Here is a 23,599-nt window from a genome sequence, read left to right on the forward strand (position 1 = left end):
GAACTGCTCTATAAAATGAAGCTGGAAAAATTTTCAACATCCAGGTATTGCCAGGAGGGGACTTGGAAAAGACAGAGTGAGCGAGGATCTGTAGCAGAGTGAGAGGTTGAGGGGTCCGGAGGAAAGTTGGCAGGGGAAAGGTTCTCTCTGATAATAATGACGTGTGATTTTTTTTTAATTTGCTGAGGAAGATGAGCCCTGAGCTAACATCTGTTGCCAATCTTCCTCTTTTTGCGCTTGCGGAAGATTAGCCCTGAGCTAACATCTGTGCCAATAGTCCTCTATTTTGTACGTGGGACCTTCAACAACATGGCTGACGAGTGTCCACACCCAGGATCTGACTCCACGAACCCGGGCCACCCAGGCCACCAAAGGGGAGCACGCTGAACTTAACCACTAGGCCATCTGCGATTTTTAGGAATAGAAATGTCTAAAATTCAGTTTTGAGTAATTGCTCTGCTATAATGTGACCCTTCCTTTGTTTTTCCCTATTTGTTGTTGTTGCTAAAGTCTATTACCCACTGTTCTTTAATATGTTATATTTAGAGAAAATTGAAAACAAAAAGAGTTATTTTCCTGAAATATCAATATGAAGTAGACAGAGAAAAAAAATTAGATGTGAAAGGAAAAATGCAACATCAAGAATTTGCTGTAAATATGCCAATCTGAACAAGAAATGCCTAAGAGGAATATAGCCCCATAGCAAACCTTGGAGGAGCTGAGGGTAGGGTCAGTGGGCGCATAGTGGCCTACGGGGTTGGGATGTAAGGCATTTCCACTTCAATATTGAGAAGTGTTACCCAGGCCAGAGGACTTTGGGCTGTCCATTTGGCTGACTCCTGGTTTGTTTGGAGGAACACACTAAGCTGTAAGAAGAAGGGGTTTAGTGACACATAGCTAGTCCAGAATCTTCCTTTAGCAGGTTTGGAATCCTAGACCAGAGAGGAAAGTGACTTGCCCAATAGCAAACAAGGAGAGGCAGCAGAAACACCGTGACCAGCTCTCCTGCCTACGAGCCTGGCGTGCAGTCCCCTCTGCCACTGCCTCTTTCCCAAGAGACGACTCTGTGCTTTGAGGATGCTCAGGAAGGTCCTGGTGGTTTAGAGCTCTCCAGCGGGCTGATTGGCTCAGCGTCTGGGAAATTCTGAATCACATCGGATGGAATGTTTTGTTTACTTTCTCCCCACAGTGCTAAAGGGGAGAAAGGGTTATTTTTTCCCTCCAGCTAATTTGTTGGAAGCAGTAAATAATTTCCCGGTTCATCTGGTCTCACTTAAACTAACGTCTTCCTGTGGCCATCTATTGGCTAGTTTCAGAGAAGGAATATCATTTGAAATATTTTACTTTTCAGACATTAGCAAAGAGAAGGAAGAAAGTCTCTTCCTTCGTTCTTCTCTTAATAAACCTACTACGCTTACTACTAGTGTAACACAGAAGCCCGGCCTAGGGCAGCCGGTCCAGCCAGGGATGGATGTACGTTCTGAGATCATTAAACCAGGAACATTAGCAATCATCTAGTTCAATGAGTCAGAAGCCGTTTTTAAACCCAATTAAAGTCAACATCCAGTAAATAAAAACCAATAAAACTGGAGTCGCCCGGGTTTAAGTTAGGGATTGAGAACGTCTTAATCTCCTCCTTACCCTGGGGTGGCCGTCCCCGAGACAGGGTCCCCAGAGAAGCAAGTCAATAACTGCTAATCTTGTCCAGCTTATTCGCTCTAGCAGTAGTGACACTCAAGTTTCAGAGTGACCTTCTCAAGGTCCTACGGCTAATGAGTGGCATGCCTGGACTTGAATTCAGTCTCTTCAATCTCGGTCCATTGACTCTCCTGTAACTCACTTAAATGGTAAATGCTCTTTTACTCCTCCTCACCTGGAACTAACGTTTCTTTGGAGGCAGAGGGTGACGGGATGAGGCTGGACAGGCAATATGTTACTGTGGCCAGTGACCAGGGAACGTTCATTGAGGTAGACTCAGAGGAAGCTGTGGTTTGACCCGACTGATCCAGGCTAATGCATACAAACATGCAAAAAAGGTACACAAAAAATTTTTGACACTTGAGATTTCTGTGTCATCTGCCATTTCCTCTTCAAATTAGTCCAAGGATGCTCCAAGGATGCCCCGTGGTCCTGAGGAAACAGTACATGTTGGAAATCATACTGCACTGGTTATTTTTTTCGTAGAAATGTGGTGGTGGGAGACGTTCACCAGGCCATGCAGGGATGAGGGCATTCACTTGGATTGCGTCCCCACTGAGAGTCACACAGTCCACAGTGGGCTCGCTGCGAGACCTTAGCCCGCTTACGTCATCCCGCCACAGTCACCTCCCTCACAAGGAGGGGAGGAGAGGGAAATGAGATATTACACATAGGCACAGTGCCTGGCATAGTAAGCATGTGGGTAGTATCAACTGTTATTATTAATGTGTAACTAGGTTAATAATAACACTCCTTACAATAACCCGGTGACACTCATAGTGGTCAAAGGCCTCATTTTCCAAATGAAGAAAGTGAGGTCTGGAGGGTTTAAACGCCCAGCCCATAGTCCCAGAATTAGGAAAGGGGCATAAAATGGATGTGAAACCAGGACCACTTGACTCCGATGCCCACTTGCTTTCATCACAATGACCCCTGATAGGTTTTTACTTGGGTTTACCGTCAGCTGGGAGGTGGTTCTGCTGATGTGGTCATCCAGCCTGTCATTTGAGTGTCCCCCTTTTTCTTTTTGGACCAGATAACTTGGAACCAAATTTATTGCCCAAGTGTAATTATCTAATTAACTCTGAAAGATTTATTCCTTCCTTCTATTTACATGGACTTTTATTTTCTGGGTTTTGTTTATTTTTTGTTTTAAATATCATACTGTATTTCTCTTGGATGTGTCTGTCCACGTCATCAGAAACAAGTAGAAATTCAAACTTAAGTATTCGAGGGCTGTGTTAGATTGTAGGGGGTATAAAAAGGATAAACCTAGGTTTCTGACATCAGAAACTTACAGTTTAATTGAGGACAAGATACATGAAAATGACAAGGCAGTAAATAAATTCCAAATGAGAAGGATTTGGGCAGAAAATACAAGATAGCTCTGAAGAAGGGGAGAGATTTCTAAAATTGGGAATTACCGAGAGAAGCACTTTCTGGTATTTGGGCCTAGAGTTCTAGAAAACAAAGTATGTCACAGTGGGATCCAAAAGCTGGAAGACTCTTGCTCCTCCCCTGTGCTAGGCGCTGTGTGGGTGCCAGGTGGTAAGTACAGTAGGAACAGCCTGTGCCTTTGTAGAATTTTAAGTCTAGTTTGTCAAGAAAAACTTTTTTAGCTCCACCATGTTGTACTTCTAGGAGAAAGCAAAGAGCAGGAGGTACTGAAATATAATAGTCTAGTCTGAGTTGTAAGGATCCATCTCATTCCCATTTGTTAACCCATTTTATTAAAAAGTAAATTTTATTTCAAATAAATGATTCTAAGTTGTTAACGATTTCAGTTAGGTTTAACCCAGACCAGTCATTACATTGAGTGAAAGATGGATTCATTTTATTGTCTCTTTCTGTTGAGGGAAATTAATCATTCAGCTCAAATATGTTGGAACTTAAGCCAGAAACTATGCAAATATTACCAGAAGGGTGCTAGGATGCTCTGTTGATGGTAAGTAGCCCGCCTCAGCACACTCTGCCAGCTGCTTTGCTGTTTGAATCATGGGATCTTTTTAAGATCAGTGTGAATTACGAGCAATTGTTGTCCCGTAGGCCCATCAAGTTTCTTAGGAACCGATTCTGATTCCATCCATCGTTTTGATTTCAGAGACATTTGGAATAACAACTGATAATTTGGAAAGAAGAACTTTCATATTTGCCTCCAAAATCTTTTATTTTTATCCAGCAAGGAAAAAGTACACTTTTCCTGGGGGAAGAGTTATTTTATTCATTTTTGGAGTAATGAATATTTATTCTAGTCCAGTGAAATGACACCAAGCTAAGAGAGAGGAAACCTGAATTTTGGTCCTAACCACACCACTCACTGGATTTCGATTTTTCATCTTTGAGGTGGGGATGATGATGACAACAGGATAACTATGAACACATAGTACAAAGTAGAGAATGTTTCATTGTTTTTGCCTTCCTTGAATGCATTTACTCTTTTTCTAGCAACAGTATCCAAAATTTCCTTTGGGAACTAGCCATTCCTCTATGTGGCACAGAGCATGTGGCACAGACCTAGCCAATCAGGACTCTAGATGATGCTTATAAAAATGAAATAACCACAGTGATTGGATCAGGGAATGGACAATTTTCCAAATTGGTTGGATCAGAATGAATTCTGGGAATTATGTGGGAGCTACTGGAATGTGGCACTCTCTGTTCTCTCAAACTTAAACCTGGGAGGATCTGAGCCTGAGGCTACAGTCTCTAAATAGAGGAGCTTGAGAAGGAGGTCGCCAGGGAGAAAGGAGAATTGATTGCTAAAGGTCATGGTGCCCTGATGGCTTGGTTTGAGTCCCTGGAACACGCTATGTCTGAAGGCAGTGCTATTCCTGAATTTTCATTTGTGTGAACTGATAAATCTCCGATTTGCACTAAAGCAATTTGAATCAGATTTTCTAATCAGGAAAAAAAAGAGGAGGGGAGATTTAAAAAATAAGCATGGCTAAAACATATATGAACCTTTCACTCTTTCAACCACTGAAAGGTAGCTATTAATGGCAATGAACACTGTCAATTTGCTAGCAAGGAAGGATATGATAATCCAAACCTTCTTTTACAAAGAAGAACACCACCAGATACTTTCGAACATTCAGAACTGAAGATATAGTAGTCTATGGGATAGAAAAATCATTATTTGAAGAAAGAAAAGGGGAAAATACCACTGTCATTAGAGACCAAAGTCTTTGCCTTGGTGACCTCTAAGTATTTAAAGTTTTATTTTTGTAAGCTTCATTTTCATTATCTATTATTTTTTTAATTAATTATTTTTTTCTTTTGCTTCCCACTTTTTTGATATAGTTGACATATAACATTATGTAAGTTTAACATGTACAATATATATTGCAAAATGATTACTGTGGTCTGGTTAGTTAACATCTCTATTACATCATAGAATTACAGTTTCTTTTTTGTGTTGACAACATTTAAAATCTACTCTCTTAGCACCTTTCAGGTATAGAATATAGTTTTGTTAACTATAATCACCATTCTGTGCATTAGATTGCCAGCACTTATTCATTTTATAAGGAAGTTGAATAAACTTTATTTTCAGATTGGCTTATTACACTTAGTAATATGTGTTTAAATGTTTTCCATGTCTTTTCATGGCTTGAGAGCTCATTTCTTTTTAGTGCTGAATAATATTCCATTGTCTGGATGGACCACAGATTATTTATCCCTTCATCTGCTGAAGGACATCTCGATTGCTTCCAAGTTTTGGCAATTATGGATAAAGCTGCTATAAACATCTGTGTGCAGGTTTTGTGTGGACGTAAATTTTCAGTTTATTTGAGTAAATACCAAGGAGTGCGATTGCTTGATTGTATGGCGTGAATACGTTTAGTTTTGTGGGAAACTGCCAAACTGTCTTCCAAAGCGACTGGACCATTTTGCATTCCCACCAGCAATGAATGGGAGTTCCTGTTGCTCCTCATCCTCGCAGCGTTTGGTGTTGTCAGTGTTCTGCGTTTTGGTCACTCTAACACATACATAGTGGCATCTCATTATTGTTTTAATTTGCAATTCCCTAGTGACATATGACATAGAGAATACTTTCATATGCTTACTTGCCATCTGTATATTTTTTTGGTGAGATGTCTGTCCAGGTCTTTTGTCCAGTTTTTACTCTTGCTGTTCATGTTGAGTTTTAAGAGATTTTTGTATATTGTGGATAACAGTCCTTTATCAGATGTGTCTTTTGCAAATATTCCCCCCTAACCTATGGTCTGTCTTCTCATTCTCTTGACATTGTCTTTCACGGAGCAAAAGTTTTTAATTTTGATAAAGTCCACCTTATCAGCTATTTCTTTCATGAATTATGCCTTTGGTGTTGTATCTAAAAACTCCTTGCCATACCCACGGTCACCTAGATTTTCTCTTATGTTATCTTCTAGGAGTTTTATAGTTTTGTGTTTTACTTTTAGGTCTATGATCCATTTTCAGAGAAGAGTGTAAAGTCTGCATCTGGAGTCATTTTTTTGCATATGGTGGTCGAATTGTTGAAGCATTGTTTGTTGAAAAGACTGTCTTTGCTCCATTGCATTGCTTTTGCTCCTTTGTCAAAGATCACTTGACCATATTTATGTGGGTCCATTTCTAGGCTCTCTATCCTTTTCCATTGATCTATTTGTCTGTCTGTTGCCAGCACCACGCCATCTTGACTACTGTAACTTTATAGTAAGTCTTGAAGTACGATCGTGTCAATCCTCCAACTGTGGTGTTCTTCTTAAATGTTGTGCTGTCTATTCTGGGTCTTTTGCCTCTCCATATAAACTTCAGAATTGGTTTGTTGATACCCCCAAAATAACTTGCTGGGATTTTGATTGAGATTGCATTGAATCTACAGATCAAGTTGAGAAGAACTGACATCTTGACAATACTGAGTCTTCCCATCCATGTACATGGAATAGCTCTTCATCTATTTAGTTATTCTTTAATAACTTCATTAAAGTTTTATTTTTCTCCTCATATAGTTCTTATATTCAGTTTGTTAGATTTATATCTAAGAATTTTATTTTGGGAAATAGCATTATGTTTCATTTTCACTTGTTCATTGCTAGCATATAGGAATGTGATTGACGTTTGTTTATCAACTTTCTATCCTGCAACCTTGCAATAATCACTTATCAGTTCCAGGAGATTTTTGTTGATTCTTTCAGATTTTCTACATAGATGATCATGTCTTCTGAGAACAAAGACTGTTTTATTTCTTCCTTCACAATCTGTATACCTTTTATTTCCTTTCCTTGTTTTATTGCATTAGCTAAGACTTCCAGTATGATGCTGAAAGGCAGTGGACAGAAGACATCTTTGTCTTGTTCCTGATCTTAGTGAGAAAGCTCTGAATTTCTCATCAGTTAGCCTGATGCTAGCTGTAAGTTTTTTGTAGATGTTCTTTATTGAGTTGAGAAATTTCCCCTCTATTCTTAGTTTTCTGAGAGTTTTATCATGAATGGGTGTTGGCTTTTGTCAAATACTTTTTCTGCATCTATTGATATGCTCGTGTAATTTTTCTTCTTTATCTTGTTGATATGATCACACTAATTGATTTTTGAGTGTTGAACCAGCCTTGCATATCTGGGATAAATCCCAGATTAATACACTGTTGGATTCGATTTGCTAATACTTTGTTAAGGATTTTTGCATCTATGTCCATGAGAGATATTGGTCTGTAGTTTTTTTTTCATGTAATGTCTTTGTCTGGTTTTGGTATTAGGGTAATGCTGGCCTCATAGAATGAGTTAGGAAGTATTTCCTCTACTATTTTTCTCCTTGAAAAAGTTGAAGAGAATTGGTATAATTTCTTCCTTAAATCTTTGGTAGAATTCACCAGTAAACCCATCTGAGCCTGATGTGGTTTTGGAAGGTTATTAATTATTTATTAAAGTTCTTTAATAGATATAGGCCTGTTCAGGTTTTCTATGTATTCTTGTGTGAGTTTTAGTAGATTGCACCTTTTGAGGAATTGGTACATTTTATACAGGTTATTGAATTTATAGACATAATGTTCCTTTATATATTTATATCTTTAATGTCTTATATATTTAATGACATTATATATTTAATGTCTATGGAATCTGTAGTAATGTCCTCTCTTTCATTTTTGATATTAGTAATTTGTGTCATCTCTCTTTTTTTCTTAATTAGCCTGGCTAAAGGCATATCAATTTTATTGATCTTTTCAAGGAATCAGATTTTGGTTTTTATGATCTATTATTAGTTTTAATCCTCTCGACTTTATCATGTGAGATGCCACCCAGTGGGCATGCATGAATTCTCACATTATCATCATCATAGAACTTTTCTGAAACTTCCATATGACATGAGGCCAAAAAAATCACACAGGCTATTCCTACATTCCTATAATCCAGTTATGCATTCCAAGGAATAAATTTAGCTTCATTTGGATCTTTCTTTACATCCTTGGATTGTACAATTTGGAATATACTTTACAATATGAAGCATTTTCCTGAGGTACTAATGATCAAGAGACAAATATCCTGAAGGCAAGTCATATTTGAAGGACATTTCATGTTCTCTCCCTAGCTATTAGTAATAGTGTGAATATCCAACTAATTTTCTATTTTAGAAGCTTCAGCACCATCCGTCCACCCATCCACTCATCCATCTATCCAACCACCCATTGATATATGCATTTAACAAATAGTTATCAAATACCTACTGTAAGCCACGATCAGCACTAAGCATTAAAGATAAGTACTGAGCAACATACACTTAGTTCTCTGCTGTCATGGAGCTTATATTCTTTTGTCCTCACCACTTGCTCACCGACCCCAACTCCCATCCCCCATTCAAACTCGTAGTAAATTTCCAATCTTCCCATAATTCTACTTCAGAATTATTTCTTGAATGTACCATTCTCTCTGTTTATCTACCATTCCTGCCTTAGTGCACATCCGCACCACCACCTCTGTAATACTGTAGTGTCTCATCTCCCTGCTACCACAGTGGCTTCGCCAGAGTCCATCTTCCACACAGAACTAGAAAAGTCATCTTCTTAGAAGCAAGTCTGATCGTCGATCTTAGCATCACTGTGAGCGGGGCAACCAGATATTAAGTGCCTCTCAATGAGATGCAATATAAGTTATCAATACCCGCTATGAACTATTCTTGCCTTAAAAAAAAATTGAAGCTGAATCTAATTAGGCCTCTTAGAGTAAACTACCAGTTATAGGAAACAGGAAAAATATAATAAAAGGGTAAATTACACCAACAAAAAAGCAAACAGATAAATGCAACATGTGGGAAAAATTCTGAAACATTATACCAGGTTTCTTCAGTAAGTCAATGGCATGAGGATAATGGCACAAAGAAAAGAGCTCCAAACTAAGATTTTTAAGAATTACTACAACTTAGTGTAACATGGGAAATTAATTGGGGTTCTCATTTGAGCAAACCTACTATAAAAAAATATGTTTATGAGAAAATTAAGGACATTGAAGTCCACAAATGCTTAAATGATGCCAGTAAAATATTACTAATTTAGTTAGATGTGAAAATAGATTGTGGTTAGATGAGAACATATGTATATGTAGAGAGGTAGGGGCAAAAAGAAATCAAGTTTGCTTTAAAATCTTTCTCTTAAATAAAATAAAGCAAAAATAGAAAAATCTTAATTTTTGAGTGGTGGATGTGTATATGGTAATTTTTATATTATTCTTTTGTGTGTGTATATGTTTTCATAGTAAAATTTTTAAATAGTCCAACTATCTCACTCTTTCTTTTAAAAAGCAACAATCTGCTAATTCTCTGCCAGCTAAAGAACAAAATCTAAACTCATGAGCTTGCCATACAAGCGCCTTTATAGATTGAACCCAAACTAGTGTTCAGCCTGCTTCTGCATTCCTTATAATTCTGCCTTACATAACTCCCTTTTTCCTAAACCTGCCATGCCCTTTCATGCCTCCAAATCTGTGTGCAGCCCATTTCCACTATCCAGAATTTCCTTGCTCTCCTTCTCACACAGCAAATGTACTCATCTCTAAAGTCCCAACACAATATCTTTTCCATGGTGACAGGAGCTCAGTCAGAATTAGTCATTCTCTTCAAGTTCCCCTCTATCTATGAGTCTCTTACAGGTCTTACTACATTCTGTTGTAATTCCCAATCCAATGTCTGTATATCTCTGTATTCCCAGCACCACCAGAGTCCCCAGGAAACAAGGCGTGCTTGATAAGTGTCTATCAAATGAATGTAATCCATGCAGAATCAATCCTTTCTTTGTGAATGTCCTGCTGATGACCTAAAGAGAGGGAATACAGAAGCAGCATTTTTCTGTCCTGCGGTGTTTCACTCGTGTCTTGTAAATCTTCTCAGAAATTTAACTTCTCTAACATGGAAAGACAATCACAATTATAAATTTCCAGACTACAGAAATATGTTAGTATTTCATTTGTAAACACCACCAACAAATTGACTCTGTCATTAAGATTTAATGATTTTTAGACTAGCTCGGATTTATCTTTAGAAAAACACCGAGAGCTGATTCCTTTAATGAACTTTTTTTCCTGACCCAGCAATACCTAATGTCTACTTAATTGCTTTGTGTTGACATTAGGTTTAGTCCTTGGGTTCCTCCCCAAAAGCATATCCTCAAAGAGGCTGCTGCCCAACTGTTTGGCTGCAATGCATTGTTTTTTCCTTACAATTCTTGAATTAAAATGTGTGAAAACATGTGCTTTCCTCTTGTTTTTGTCACTCTTGGGGACTTTGTATGTTATCACTCTAATTGGAGTTTCAAGTTTTCTGAGTGATTTTAAGTCAAATAAACCATTTTTTGGTAAGATGTTGATAGTTGTAACCCACAAGAACTTGATGTGTGTGTGCATCCTCTAGAGAAATGAATTTCCTCTTCAGTTTGGTGATAGGACATTTTAAAGACCCTACAGGAAAGATAAGAAAAGTTTGGTCATAGGTCATCAACTAATGAATGGACAGCACAATATGGTGTATCCATACAATGGAATGTTATTCGGTAATAAAGAGGAATGAAGTATTGACACATGCTACAGCATGGGTGAACCTTGCAAACTGTGTGCTAAGTGAAAGGAGCTCATCACAAAAGACCAGATATTGTATTATCCCATTTATAGGAAATGTGTGGAATAGGCAAATCTGTAGAGACAGAAGGAATATTAGTGGTTGTCTAGGGCTGGGGAGGTTGGGGGAAATGGGAGAGACTGCTAATGGGTATAGGGTTTCTTTGTGGAGTGATTAAGATGTTCTGGAGTTAGATAGCAGTGATGGCTGCACAACTCTGAGCATTCTAAAAACCATTAAATTGTAAACTTATTGTACATAAATTATATCTCAATAAAGCTATATTTTTCCTTAAAACTTAGGCATGAGAATGGTATACATAACTTTTAGGGTAATGCTGGCTGATGTAACAAACTCAAACATTACAGTGGCCTCACATTGGCAAATTTGCTTGTTTTCTCATTCATGTATAGGTATTCCTGGTAGGCAAGGAACCTCCCACACATTCATTCAGAGACCCAAGTTCTTTCCATCTTATATCACTGCCATCTCTAGGGCCTCAGAGTCCTCTGCATTCAGCTGGCAGATGAGGAAAGAGAGCAGAAAGAGGCATGTCCGTTTCTCTGCTTCTCAGCTTGGGAGTACCCAGTATCACTTCTGCTCGAGTTCCATTGTGTCGCATAGCACACCTAATTGCAAAGGACTCTTGGACATGTAACTTAGTTGTGTGTCCAGCAAGAGGAAGAAGTTAGTTTAGCCAACGGCTGTCCAGTCTCTGCTGGAGTGTTCCCACCCCGCCCAGTCCTCTCCATCCTCTGCCGCATCTCCCACCTCCCCAACTTATTTGTACTCTTCTCCAGTTGTTCCTCATGTTTTATTCATCACTTAACATAATTCTGTACTATATACATTCTCAGTCTTTAATTAGGCACTTATAGTATATGTCATTGAGAAAAATTAGATTGTTTTAATCCTTTAAGGAGATAGAGAGTATGATTTGCTATATATGCAGCACATGGAGAGTTATCAACCTGTCCTTAATCCATGTCTTTGTCATCAGCCATGTCTTTCTTTAACAGATCTTTTCTTGTTACTCCTCTTTGTAGAACATTCAGTGGCTCCCGTTGCCTACAGCTATGTTTTTCAAGTGTGAGTCTGTAGACTGATGCTAGTCCATAGTGAAGCAACCAAAGTTCAGACAACGTAGTCTGTGTGTGTGTGCATGTGTGTTTGTGTGAATGTGTGCTTGCATGCCTGCATGTGTGTTTGTGTGTGTGTGTTTGATTTAAGGTTTCCAACTGCCCTTGCTCAAGAAATTCATTTGGAGATTATGTTAATAATATTAAAAATTAAAATAATATTTTCTTTTATGAAGCCATCGTGCCAGTTGATTATTTTTAAATGTCTTTTCATTCTAAAATAGACTTAATGCTATACTTTGTCAAAAATGTGGGTTTTCAGAGCCATAGAGCTTTTAAAGAAGACGTCTTTTGGGAGAAAAGTTTATAGAGTTGCTGCTCACAGAACACTTGGAGGGACGTCATCTCTGTAGTCCTGATCATCACATGATGAGTAATTTTGACCTTCTGCTTTGAAGGCTTGTGTCTGTATGTGGTTCATGGGGATGAGAGTGAAGTCTCTTCCAGGAATTTAGAGAGTGTTGTGAAGAGGCTGGGAGAGCTTGTCCTAGGTCACGTGTGAATTTCCCACAAGACTGAGAATGATGGAAGAGCAGCCCACAGTCCTAACCACAGTCTGTGGAGGAGGAAATCTTCCTCCTACCCTCTTAGGTTCTGTGGCTGGCCTAAGAGTTAATCAGACATAAGACAGATTAACAGGAGTAAAGCGGATGAATTTATTTAATACCTTTACATGTTCACAGTTGTCTTCAGAAGCAAAATGAAAACCCAAAAAAGATGTTAGGTCTAAAAGCTTATGTGCCTTTTTCTACAAAAAGCAGTAAATTGTGGAGATGTGACAAGACAAAGCAGTTTGGGGCTAAGGGCAGTGAATTGTGGGACAGTGACTGGGAAATGTATGGGGGAAACTAATGGAAGATCAGGGGTTATTTTAGCAGGTTGGTGTCTGCAGGTCCATTTTGGCGTTGACTGCCAGTCTCCGGTGATAAGAATGTTCTTCTCTTCCTGATCCAGGGAGGGCACCCTTCTCATGGGAAATTCTATGACCTGCTTTTAGGTGGAAAGGGAGAGGTCAGAGACCCCTTCCTGTGGCGTGTTCTGAACCCCTTCACGTCCATAAGGTGCATTTAAAACATCCTGTTTCATTTGGCTAACTTTCTCATTCTTCAATTCAAGTTGACCTTACATTTACTTGTAGACGCACCCCCAAATTTTCTCTACTTGTTGTTGTTTTAGAAATGAGCCATTTAAAAATCACAGTCAAGGGACCGGCCCTGTGGTGCAGTGGTTAAGTTCGCACGTTCCATTTCGGCGGCCCGGGGTTCGCTGGTTCGGATCCCGGGTGTGGACGTGGCACTGCTTGTCAAGCCATGCTGTGGCAGACGTCCCACATATAAAGTAGAGGAAGATGGGCACGGATGTTAGCTCAGGGCCAGGCTTCCTCAGCAAAAAGAGGAGGATTGGTGGTGGATGTTAGCTCAGGGCTGATCTTCCTCAAAAAAATAAAATAAAATAAAAATTTAAAAAATAGTCAAAACTCTCAAAATTGAACTCAAGTAGACATAGCACAAATTTAGTAAATGTCTCTTCTGTCATAGCCATGTGTTTTGACATCCTGCAGGTGCCTCAATGTGGGTCCTCAGGCGAGTCCCAGCAGCCCTCTGGGCCTCAGCTTTCACCAAGAGAAAGCGAAAGAGTGGGTCAGTCTGATTTCTAATGTCTTTTCATTTCTAACACTGTGTAAACTGCATGGTTCACGCCCAGTGCATATGTACTTTGTTTTAAAATCACATCGAGGGCTTTATTTTCTATCCATGGTTAGATTCTGACAAACTTCAAAGTCAATAAAATACGTGTTGTGTGTTTAAGGCTTAAACAGAAACCACCTGTCTTCCGGTGTCTTGGAAAGACAACTAGAGACAGAGTTTGCTTTTGTTATCAGTTACTCATGCTCCCAGCAGACCCAGGCTTCCCCTGACAGTGGCAGTTTTATCATGACACCAGGAGAAAGTACAACTTATTTAATTTCCAGACTTTTCTTCCTAGGAACATGTGGGCACTGGAGCTGGAGTGAAAGTGTAGCGATGCAAAGTGGGTCGGTGTTTCTTTATAAATGGAGGTCAAAAAAATGAGAATTGACAGTAACGATATGGAGATGGGACCTGGGGTTGGGTCCCTCTGGAATCACAAATATTGTTTTCAAGTTGTTGTTAACAAGGAAGGAGATGTGGTAACATTAACACTTTTCTTCGTGAGGAGGTGCTAATGTAGTAGGTGTCAATTTGGAGTCACTGAAGATGAGGAAGACTGAGAAACCTTTCTTTGTTAGGTGAAATGAAAGAACTGTAAGCAAGGAGCATCCCATCGCTGATCCTAAGTGCTTGATCCCATTATAATGTGGGGTTAGGGACGTGGGCTTCTGGAGTCAGGAACCTGGATTCAGTCTGGCTCAGCCACTAAAAAGCTTTAGGAATCTGTGCAAGCTATTTACCTTTGCAAGCCGCAGTGTCCTCATCTATAAAATGGAGAGGAGGCTGTAGGGTTGTGGCGAGGATTTGAAGAGACAGTGAACCCAGTGCCCACGGTAAACACTCAAGGAATCGATAGCTATTCTTATTACCACACCACTCTACCTCACATGCCGGCGTCTTCTGGACCAGCCTCTTCTATTCACCATTTTTGCTCCAAAAATTCATCTATTTAAATTTTCTGAAAGCATTTGTGGTTTTGTTTCTTTTCTTCTCCTTCTCCTCTTCCTGATCTTTCCTCCTTTTTTCTCATCCCTCTTCTCAGAGCAGGTAGGAATGGGTAGTGGCCATATGCCAAACTCTTCTTGAAAGAAGATGCCTCCTCATTAGCCATGTGCCATCTGAAGCTGGGGATCTGGGAATTATCCTTCAGTGATTACAAACTAGACAAAGAGAGTGATTGTCTTGTTTTCCCCGCCACCTCCTCCCCAGGCAGGGCTGCTGCCTGCTCAGGGCCACAGCATCAGCTGGGGCATGCCTGGTGCTCAGAGTGCAGCTGCAGCAGGCAGAGTTGAGGAAGCTCCATTTTATTCTTTGAGAAGGGCAACTCCCAGTGGGTTGGGACACACTGGAGTATCTAGAATAAGTACTGAGCTGCTATACCCTAGCTGTACACTGCTACACACTGGCAGGGGAGGTTTTCTCCCAGATAGAGTTCAGGCTGCCACTGGGCCTGCCCTCCTCCCATGTCTATTAAACGTTTTCCCCATCCGTCAGAGTCCACTTCAAGTATCAGTTCCTCCATGAGGGCCTTCCTTGGTCCCTCCTCTGACTCCCTTTCCTTCTCAGCTCATAGCGTGTGCTTGCAGCAGAGACATGCGTCTTCAAGTCTCCTTGACTAATCCAGTGATGTATTCCAGGGCCTCTTCAGGTAAAGGAACCCCTTGAAGAATGCTTGTCATTCATAACTAACCCTGAACAATTTCGTTTAAGCTATTTGTATCTCAGTTTGATAGCCATTCTCTAATTTTAATCCACTCTAACCTTGATGCTTAAATTAACTAATTTTATCCCCCTGGCTTCTGATTCTGACCACACAGGAGACTGGTCACAAGGGAAGCACACAGAGGAGAGAGGTCTCGGGGCCCTTTAGCTAGTGGGTATTCCCATCGTTCGTCTGTGTTACAGTGACAGGTGTACTCATCTTATTTCCCTCCTGTAAGCAAGATCCCAGGCAATTGCTTTTCCACATAAAATGAGGCTTTGAGCATAGCAGGAACTCAGATGATTAATAGTTTGAATTCGACGAGCCAATGTATGTAGAAATCTAGAAAGGTGTTACTAATCCAGGCCTGTCTGTGTGGGTGTGTGTTGTGTATCCAGAGAGAAAAAGAGATAAAGGAGGAACAGGATGGACACAACGGCAGCAGGCTCAGTCCTTGGCTACATCTTAACATTTTCCTTTCTTTCCTTCTTCTGTACTTTCCCTTCCTGTAGAAAGTCAGGATTCAAGACCAGATATTAATTTTTAGCCTCAAGATGAGTTACTAGGGATCATTTCCCTATTAAGACCTATTCTGACTGAAATATTACATTGTCACTTATAAATGAGTTTGACTTTTTCAAGATCTTACCTCTTGCAGAGACACTTATATTTTAATCATTCTCAGTTTCAGATATAAGTTCCTACCATGTCCTGATACGGGCATTACTGGGGGTGAACAATACCCAGTGTCGCGTGACAATAGTTCCCCAATCTGACTGTCATCTGAGTCACACGGGAGCTCCTGTTCCTGAGCCCAACCCTGGAGATTCTGAGTCAGGATATCTGCATGAGTCTGCGAATGTGTATCTTTAAAAGACTTCCCAGATGGGGCTAATGACCAACTCACGTGGGAACCGCTGGGGTGAAAAATTGAGTCCTGCCCGTTAGGAGTTTATAAGCTGCTTGGGAAGGTTAGAGTTAAGAAAAAATAGTTCACAAACTTTATCTTATGCAATATATAATTTGCATGTTTAAAGTGCCTTAGCTTTTGTGAAGCATTTTATAAAATGCTCTCATATACCCCATTCCTCCTATGAGGTTAAGTAAAGCAGTTGTGGTTTTGTTTTGTTTTTTTCTGAGGAAGATTGGCCCTGAGCTAACATCTGTTGCCAATCTTCATCTTTTTGCTTGAGGAAGATTGTCGCTGAGCTAACATCTGTGCCAATCTTCCTCTATTTTATGTGGGATGCTGCCACAGTGTGGCTTGACAGGCTGTGCTAGGTCTGCGCCTGGGATCCAAACCTGCAAACCCAGGCCTCAGAAGTGGGGCGCAGGAATTTAACCTCTATGCCTCTGGGCAGCCCCAGTAAAGCAGTTATTTTTATCCTGTTTTATTTAATGGGTATTGAAGCAAAGATTGTAAGTGACTTGCCTAGAAACTCAAAATCCTGACTGAGCCTGGGTTCAAACAGTGTGTGTCCCATGCCCTTTACGCGACAAATGGACTCACTGGTCCCGGGAGTTTGTTCATGGTGGAGTGAGTATCCAGAGCAGGAAGCAGAGAGGATGTGGTCATGTGTCTACAAGTAAAGGATCCACACACGTGTTTTCCAGATCATCTAGGTGAAAATCTAATTCAAGAAGGAGAGCAGGACTTTCTGTCTTCCTCTTTAAGTGTGTGAGAGAGTGTGGTTTCACTTCCCTTTATTTGGGGTTCCTAAAATAGTGTACATGATTACTGGTAGGATTAACCAAGTTTTGTTGTTATTTTTGTTGCTTGTTTTCCTCCTCTTTGAAGAAGCTAAATCGAAGAGAAGCCGTGACTGCCCTGTTTTCCCACCATGTCAGTACCCAGCACACTCTTTCTCAAGGCTACATATGCTCAGCTTCACCCACTTTTCACTAGCCCAGCCCTTTACGTAAGTGTCTCTGGGCACTCCCATTAGGGTGTACGATGATGGGCGTACGGTGGTGGACATGCGGATGCCTTGCACACAGGAAAGTCTCATACAGTTGGGGCCCTGCTGGCTCCCCGTCTTACACCTTCTGCTCCCGTCCTAACAGACCGCTTGTAGTTTTCACAACGTCCTTACTTTCTTATCTGCCGTGGCTCATAGTGCCCGTTCTGATGGAAATAAGAACCATCCTTGTTCAAACTCCCTGGACGACCCTCCCTAACTGTATAATACCAATTCCCAACTCTGTTCAAATGTTATTTCTTCCTATAAAGACTGTTTTTGGCGACACCCCCACCCAGGCACAACTGGCCATTCATTCGTTCTTCTTCCTCGTCCTAGTAAGTGCTGACCTCGTCCTGCCAGTTGCTCTGACCAAAAGTTTTGACTCATCCCTGACTCCTCTCTGTTTCTCACACACCACATCCAATCAACCAAATATCTTATTCTCTCTAGTGTCTGAATATATCCCAGATACACTCACTCCTCACCATCTCCGAAGCTTTCACCCCGGCCTAAGCCATGGTCTGCTCTCAGATGGTCGATTTTAATAGCCTCCTAATTATCCGCTCTGTTTTCATCTTAGCCCCACTTCTGTGGATTCTCTACATGACAGCGAAGGCGATCCCTTTAAAATGTAAGGTAGATCATATCACAACTCTTTAACGCGCTCAAATGGCTTTCCGTCTCACTCAAAAAAAGAGCCAAACTCCTAACAATTGCCTACAAATCCCTGGGTAACCCAGAGACCCAAAATCTCTCCGACTTCCTCCTCCACCTTCTTCCAACCACATTAGGTCCTTGCTGTTTCCTGTCCCTTCAAGCATGTTCTTGCCTCAGGATCTTTGCACTTGCTCTTCCTGCTCTCTGGAACTTTCTTCCCCTGGTCAGCACATGGTACATTCCCTTACTTCCTTTAGGTCTCTGCTCAGATGTCTTCTAACCGGGGAGGGCTTCCTCAAGCACACCACATAAAAAAGCACCCACTACTTCAAAACTCTCTGTCACCTGAATCTGCTTTTTCCTGTCTTTCTCTCCACCTGACACGAGATGGATTATTTAGTTGTTCACTGTCTATCTCTCCATATACAGCAAAAATTTCATTTGTTGCTCTGTCTTCAATACTCAGTATAGTGCTTGGTACATTTCTTGCGATCTCCTAGCTCTGACCTGTAGATAAGTCTTCATAGATACCAAAACTTTAAAAAATGTGTGGAAAAAATTGGAGAAACTTTATTGTGTAACTTTTTTCTTACCACCATTACTTGTTTTCTTAGTGACTGAAACACCCTGAGACATGAGAATAAACCATGAAACCTCACTACTTTAGACTTGAAAGCTCAATCTATTTAAACTGCTCATTAGTTCCTATAAGGCAGGGCAGCACAGCGGTTAAGGAGTCAAGGCTCTGGAGTCAGCCTGCCTGTTATCAAATTCTAGTTCCAACAGTTACTAGAACTGTAATAGAACAGTTACTCTTATTATAGAATGTGGTTTTTATTACTTTCGATTGCACGTAATAACTGTCAACAAGGTATTTCCTAGTAGGTCTGCCACTATTGACTCAAAGGATAAGTAAAAACTGTGTATGAGCAGCACCCATTTCTATAAAAATAATTCAAGTATTAAGGTCCATGCATTCTCTTAAATTTAAAATGCTTTGCTCACATCCTCAGCTCAGCCCAAGCCAAGTTATTATACATTCTTCGTTGGAAAACTCCAAAGTAGTGGAGTTTTCTTTTGTGTTTCCTGCTGATGACTGGAGAATGATTGTCTCAGTAACACATGGCACCTAATGTGTTTGGTCCTGACATGCTTAACACTTAACCATCAAAACAAAAAGGACTGGAGACTTTTACCAAATTTTACTTCAGCAAATGAAGAAAGACACAGGACATTAATTACAGACAAATGAGTAGACTATAATTGGGCTAATCCTCTTGTATTGTGATCTAATTGGCCCCACAAAGTCTCAGTTGCCTGCGTTCTATCTAAGGGGCCACCTGAGCTCACAAGAGATGACCTCTCACCCTGCCTAGGGGGTGCTTGTCACAGATGATGTGGAACCTGGGACCACGGTGCACCGTGAGGAGCTGCTGCATTGCCCACTAATGGGTGTCTTGTTGGAAACAAAGCCAGGTCACCAACCACTTTGGCATCAGAATCATACAGAAAGAAAAGGAGAAACACTGACCCAGAACTCAGAGAGGAGGAGGAGGGATTCTGAATCTTCCCTCACAGAAAGGAGAAGGGACAGCCTGAGAGTGGCAACAATGGGACTGGAATCTCTGTCTCCCCAAGTCCATTCAACGCTCCTTCACTCAGCCATGCTCACACGGCTGGTAAAGAAGGCTGTGGGTTATCTAGCAATCTGAAGAAAGGTCATCTTGATGTTGAAAGCGTTCATAAATTCTGAATGAGTAGAAGTGGACTAGAAAAGCAACGTGCTGGGTAATATAGAACATCCTTGATTGTGTAACGCTGCCTGTGGGAAGGGGTGGCTTTGCTCTGAGGTACTTTTTCTTAGGAGAAGTGGCCAGATGAACTGGCAAGGGGAGGTAGAAGGACTTCACTGTTAACGTCCCTTCCAGGGAAAGTGTGTGTGAAAACGGGTCACGTCCCGGGCCTACAAATATGAATGGAGAGTCATTGTTCTCTGGGAGATCCGGGAAAGGCGTTTACCTCTAAGTGTTTGACTAAGTGAGGGGAAAACACACTTCACAGACCGAACATCGTTTTTTTTATAAAGGGCTTTGCCAGTTTATGGCAGTGGAAAGGCAGTTAACCCTTTTCAGTCAAGGACATAGCAAGCAATTCGAGTTATCTCTGCATGAAACAAGTTAAAAAGATGATCCATCTGGGATAACCTCAGATTATCTAGCCCCCAAATCTCGTTCCTAAATCCTCAGGTCTTTATTCACTTTAACAGAGTGACACCCAGTTGCGCTATGCTAGAAAAAATAATGTTAACCTAGAGGTGTATGTTGCTTTAAAGCAAACCCGACTTAAACTCAGATTTGTGAAAAAAATATAGATTAGGAAGTGATTTTATTTTACACATATTATAAAGTTCTTTAATACATCAAATCTCTGATGTGTTTGACATTGATTCATAAATATCTGAATTACACATGACTTTTTAGGCCCTGCTTAAAAGTCACTTATCGAGGAGAAGGTGAGATAGATATGCCTGTAAGTACCTCAAATTATATACGGTTTCCCAAATAAAATGCCCAGCTAGAGTGGATATATGCCAGAAAAGTCGAAGTGGTTTTGATGAGACCTGAAGGTGGATTTGCACAAGAGATGAGCCATCAGCTCTAGAAAGTAGTTAGGGAAGCTTGAATACATCCAAAGGATTCTCAGAGTGTGTGCCACAATCTCCTTGCCCCAGAATCTCCTAAAGTGCTTGCTCGAAATTCAGATGAACCTCAGGGTTCTACGGAGCCTCGGGGAGTGGGCCCCGTCACTGCATTGAGTGAGCTCCTTAGTTTGTTCTCATGCACCCTAAGCTTTCTCAACCTTTGGGACTGACTATTCGCTTACAAGCTGGATTTAACCATTGCAGAAACTGATGATCCTAGTTTTAATTTTAATAAACAAAAATCCAAGTTCCTCAGTATGTGACTAAATACATATAGGAATAATTCTCTGAGCCAGATACCCTGTCATTCGGCGAACTAAAGAGGAAACCGTTACGCTGTCTCAGCTGCATTTCGATGTGCGTCCTTGGTTGAGCCCCATCTTCCAACAGGCAGAGATGAACAGTATCTTTCTTCTGCATCTTCCTTTGTCACGTGGTCTTACATTTGTTTACATGGCTAGTTCCTGTCTGCGCCACTATGATCCCCTTGAAGGAAGGAAAATTATTGCTAGGACATCATCTTTTCTCACAAACTAAAGAAAACTGGAATCACTGCATAGATATTTGTCCCCTTGAGGCATTAGACTGAAGTAATAAAATAATACCCAAGTACTTTTGCTTACACCCCAAGTTGCTCCTGACTCACTGTAGAGTCTCTTAGAAGCATTGCCCTCTCTCTCCTCCAGTGACTCCACCTACAAAATGTGGAAATGTTAGGACCTCCCCTACTTCATTGAACTGTTCAGAAAATGGAGCAATGGTGTTTCAATGTTCTATGAAGGACCAATATATTAATATGCAAGATTTGTCAATATTTGAGGCCAAGTGATCCAAGGCAAAGATATATTCAGACTAATAATATATGATAATTTGACTTTTACAGTGAAAGAAAAGAAATAAGAATTATTTGAAGAGAGTTAATTTTTCACTATTTCTAGTTGATCTTCCTTCCTGTATTTTCCATTTCACTGGAGGTCAAGATCTAGAAAGCTCTAAGCACAGCTCATGTGCAGTTAACCTTCACAATATCCCATTCTCATTCTTCATTCTTATCTCCCTTTTGATTTCACGTTTAATTCGTGTTTTATTCTTTGGACACCATTTGCAATAGATCCTCAGCTGAACATTTTCGTAGAAGTAACCAGAATTCTATTATTGTTAAGTGTCCTTTAAGTTTTTTAAATAAAGGAAATATATAGCCTCCTTGGTCTGGCAGTTAAAAGAGTAAGATTTGGTAGAAATGTGGTAAGAAAAGAAAAAAAATCTTCTACCTAACGCAAGAAACAGAAGTAGAACCCATACCTTCCTAATATTTTTTCCCCAGCAGTAAAACACAAGCCTACTTTAATCAATTCAAAAACATGTCTTATGTTCTGTTTAGCATCTAAATATGTCATCATTAACGTTCTTCACTTAGGTTTCTGATCCCTGTATGCTATGGGGTGATGGTATTGGGTGGGGGTGAAGAGAAGGTGAAGAGTTCAGGGGATTCTCATGACTGGAAGGAAATAGAAGGAATTAATTTGATGTTCACCGAAGAGGCTAAGATCTGTCTATTTTAGACTTTGTTTTCTTAAATCATTTGGGCACAAAATTTTCCTTCTCTTCATTTCTTAAAACAAAACAAAACAGATTCCCTAAACAGTGAACTAGAAGGTCAAGAGTCCTCAAAGCACATTCAGACTGTTGGCCTTTCTAGGCCATGAGTTCCCTGAAGACGGGTTTTCCCAGGGGCTCTTGCGCTGTGCTGGGACTTCCTGCCCCTCTCCATCAAGCTCCATGCCTGTGGTGAAAATCCAAACACCCACAGAAAATGCTCTGCTGGTGCTGTGTTCCCTTATGTCTAATGACCCTAAGCCCTGACGATCAACAAGTGAGGGTGTTTGACGACAAATTCCTAAAACATTACCTGTAAGTAAAGACTTTTAAAGGAACCATCTTCAGAAGTCATGGAAATGGCTGGCTATTCAGACTCTGTGGCTGTAAAAATTCCACCTCTCCTTCTGAGTGTCAAGGTCCTTCCCAGTCCTTCTGGCCCAGCTTAAGTCTCATCTCTTCTATAAAACTATGTCAACGTCTCATAAAATTTCTATTGGGTTTACAGATTGAGATACTGCTTGTCGTGTGATGATAGAATGCTGTGTAGCGTCTTTGTTTCCTGTGTGTTTTCACCTCCCCAATGAGTTTTTAAATTCCTTGGGGACAGAAATTAGATTAAGACCCTAAGAGTACTGAAAAGATGTTGTCATCTACTCTACCACTATATCTAATTCAAAATAAAAATGATGCTATTCAATCAAATAAGGGTAAGAAAGTCTAGCAAATTTCAAAAATTTCTGTACTTGGTTTAGGAAATGTCACTCTTCAAAATTTTTTTCCCATTTTCAGTGCCCTAAGCAAATGCATAGATGGCCTTTTGGGTAATCCTAATCTGTTTGAAGATAAAGACAAATGTTATCCTCATTGTGTGTTCATAAGAATAATTGGATTATGTCAACATCTGTTAGTTTGATTAACAGAGTCTTATGGTAAATCTCTATAAAATTGGAAGACACATTAGAAAATAATTTTCATCTGAATTGTTGGTTTCAAGTGTGTGTGCTGTATATCTGAATTTTTAAAAATAAGGATGACATTCTATTTCTGAAGCCCGGATGTCAATGGCCCACTTGTCCTCCTTTTCAAACTACCCCAACAAAAAAAACCCCCGCTCTCATCACTCTTTCTGCATTATTGAGGAATGTAAAATTTGCTAAATATTTTTCAGGGGCAATGGAGACATTTTAATATCGTGCACCCACAGTAAACTTGAAAGCTTCTGTGTTCATTAATTTTTCTCTAAAGTTGAGCATTGACCATACTACTTCAGGGAGAGAGAAGAGGTCTCTGACACTTCTTTCTATCCTGCAGCCTCTCTCCACATTCTGGATTTGGTACCAAAGTCCCAAAGCATCTTATTAAACCACTTTCCAAACAATGCCAGATTTCTC

At 40.3% G+C, this 23,599-nt stretch overlaps 1 protein-coding gene across 23 annotated transcripts in view; it reads left to right on the forward strand.

The window, feature by feature from the left end:
- SGIP1 (SH3GL interacting endocytic adaptor 1) overlaps nucleotides 1-23,599 on the forward strand; it is a 198,835-nt gene that overhangs the window by 27,487 nt on the left and 147,749 nt on the right. For 8 of the 23 annotated variants that reach the window (XM_070486518.1, XM_070486538.1, XM_070486539.1 and 5 more), the window contains exon 1: nucleotides 15,167-15,236. The exons of 12 other annotated variants lie outside the window; for them this stretch is intronic. In XM_070486518.1, coding sequence (XP_070342619.1) covers nucleotides 15,182-15,236 — 55 coding nt within the window. In that variant the 5' untranslated portion in view covers nucleotides 15,167-15,181. Of the gene's footprint in view, nucleotides 1-15,153; nucleotides 15,237-23,599 lie in introns of those variants that run through there. 3 more of the 23 variants (XM_070486530.1, XM_070486532.1, XM_070486517.1) reach the window with 2 other exon arrangements.

Source organism: Equus asinus, chromosome 16, assembly GCF_041296235.1.
Source record: "Equus asinus isolate D_3611 breed Donkey chromosome 16, EquAss-T2T_v2, whole genome shotgun sequence".
NCBI classification, from domain to species: domain Eukaryota; kingdom Metazoa; phylum Chordata; class Mammalia; order Perissodactyla; family Equidae; genus Equus; species Equus asinus.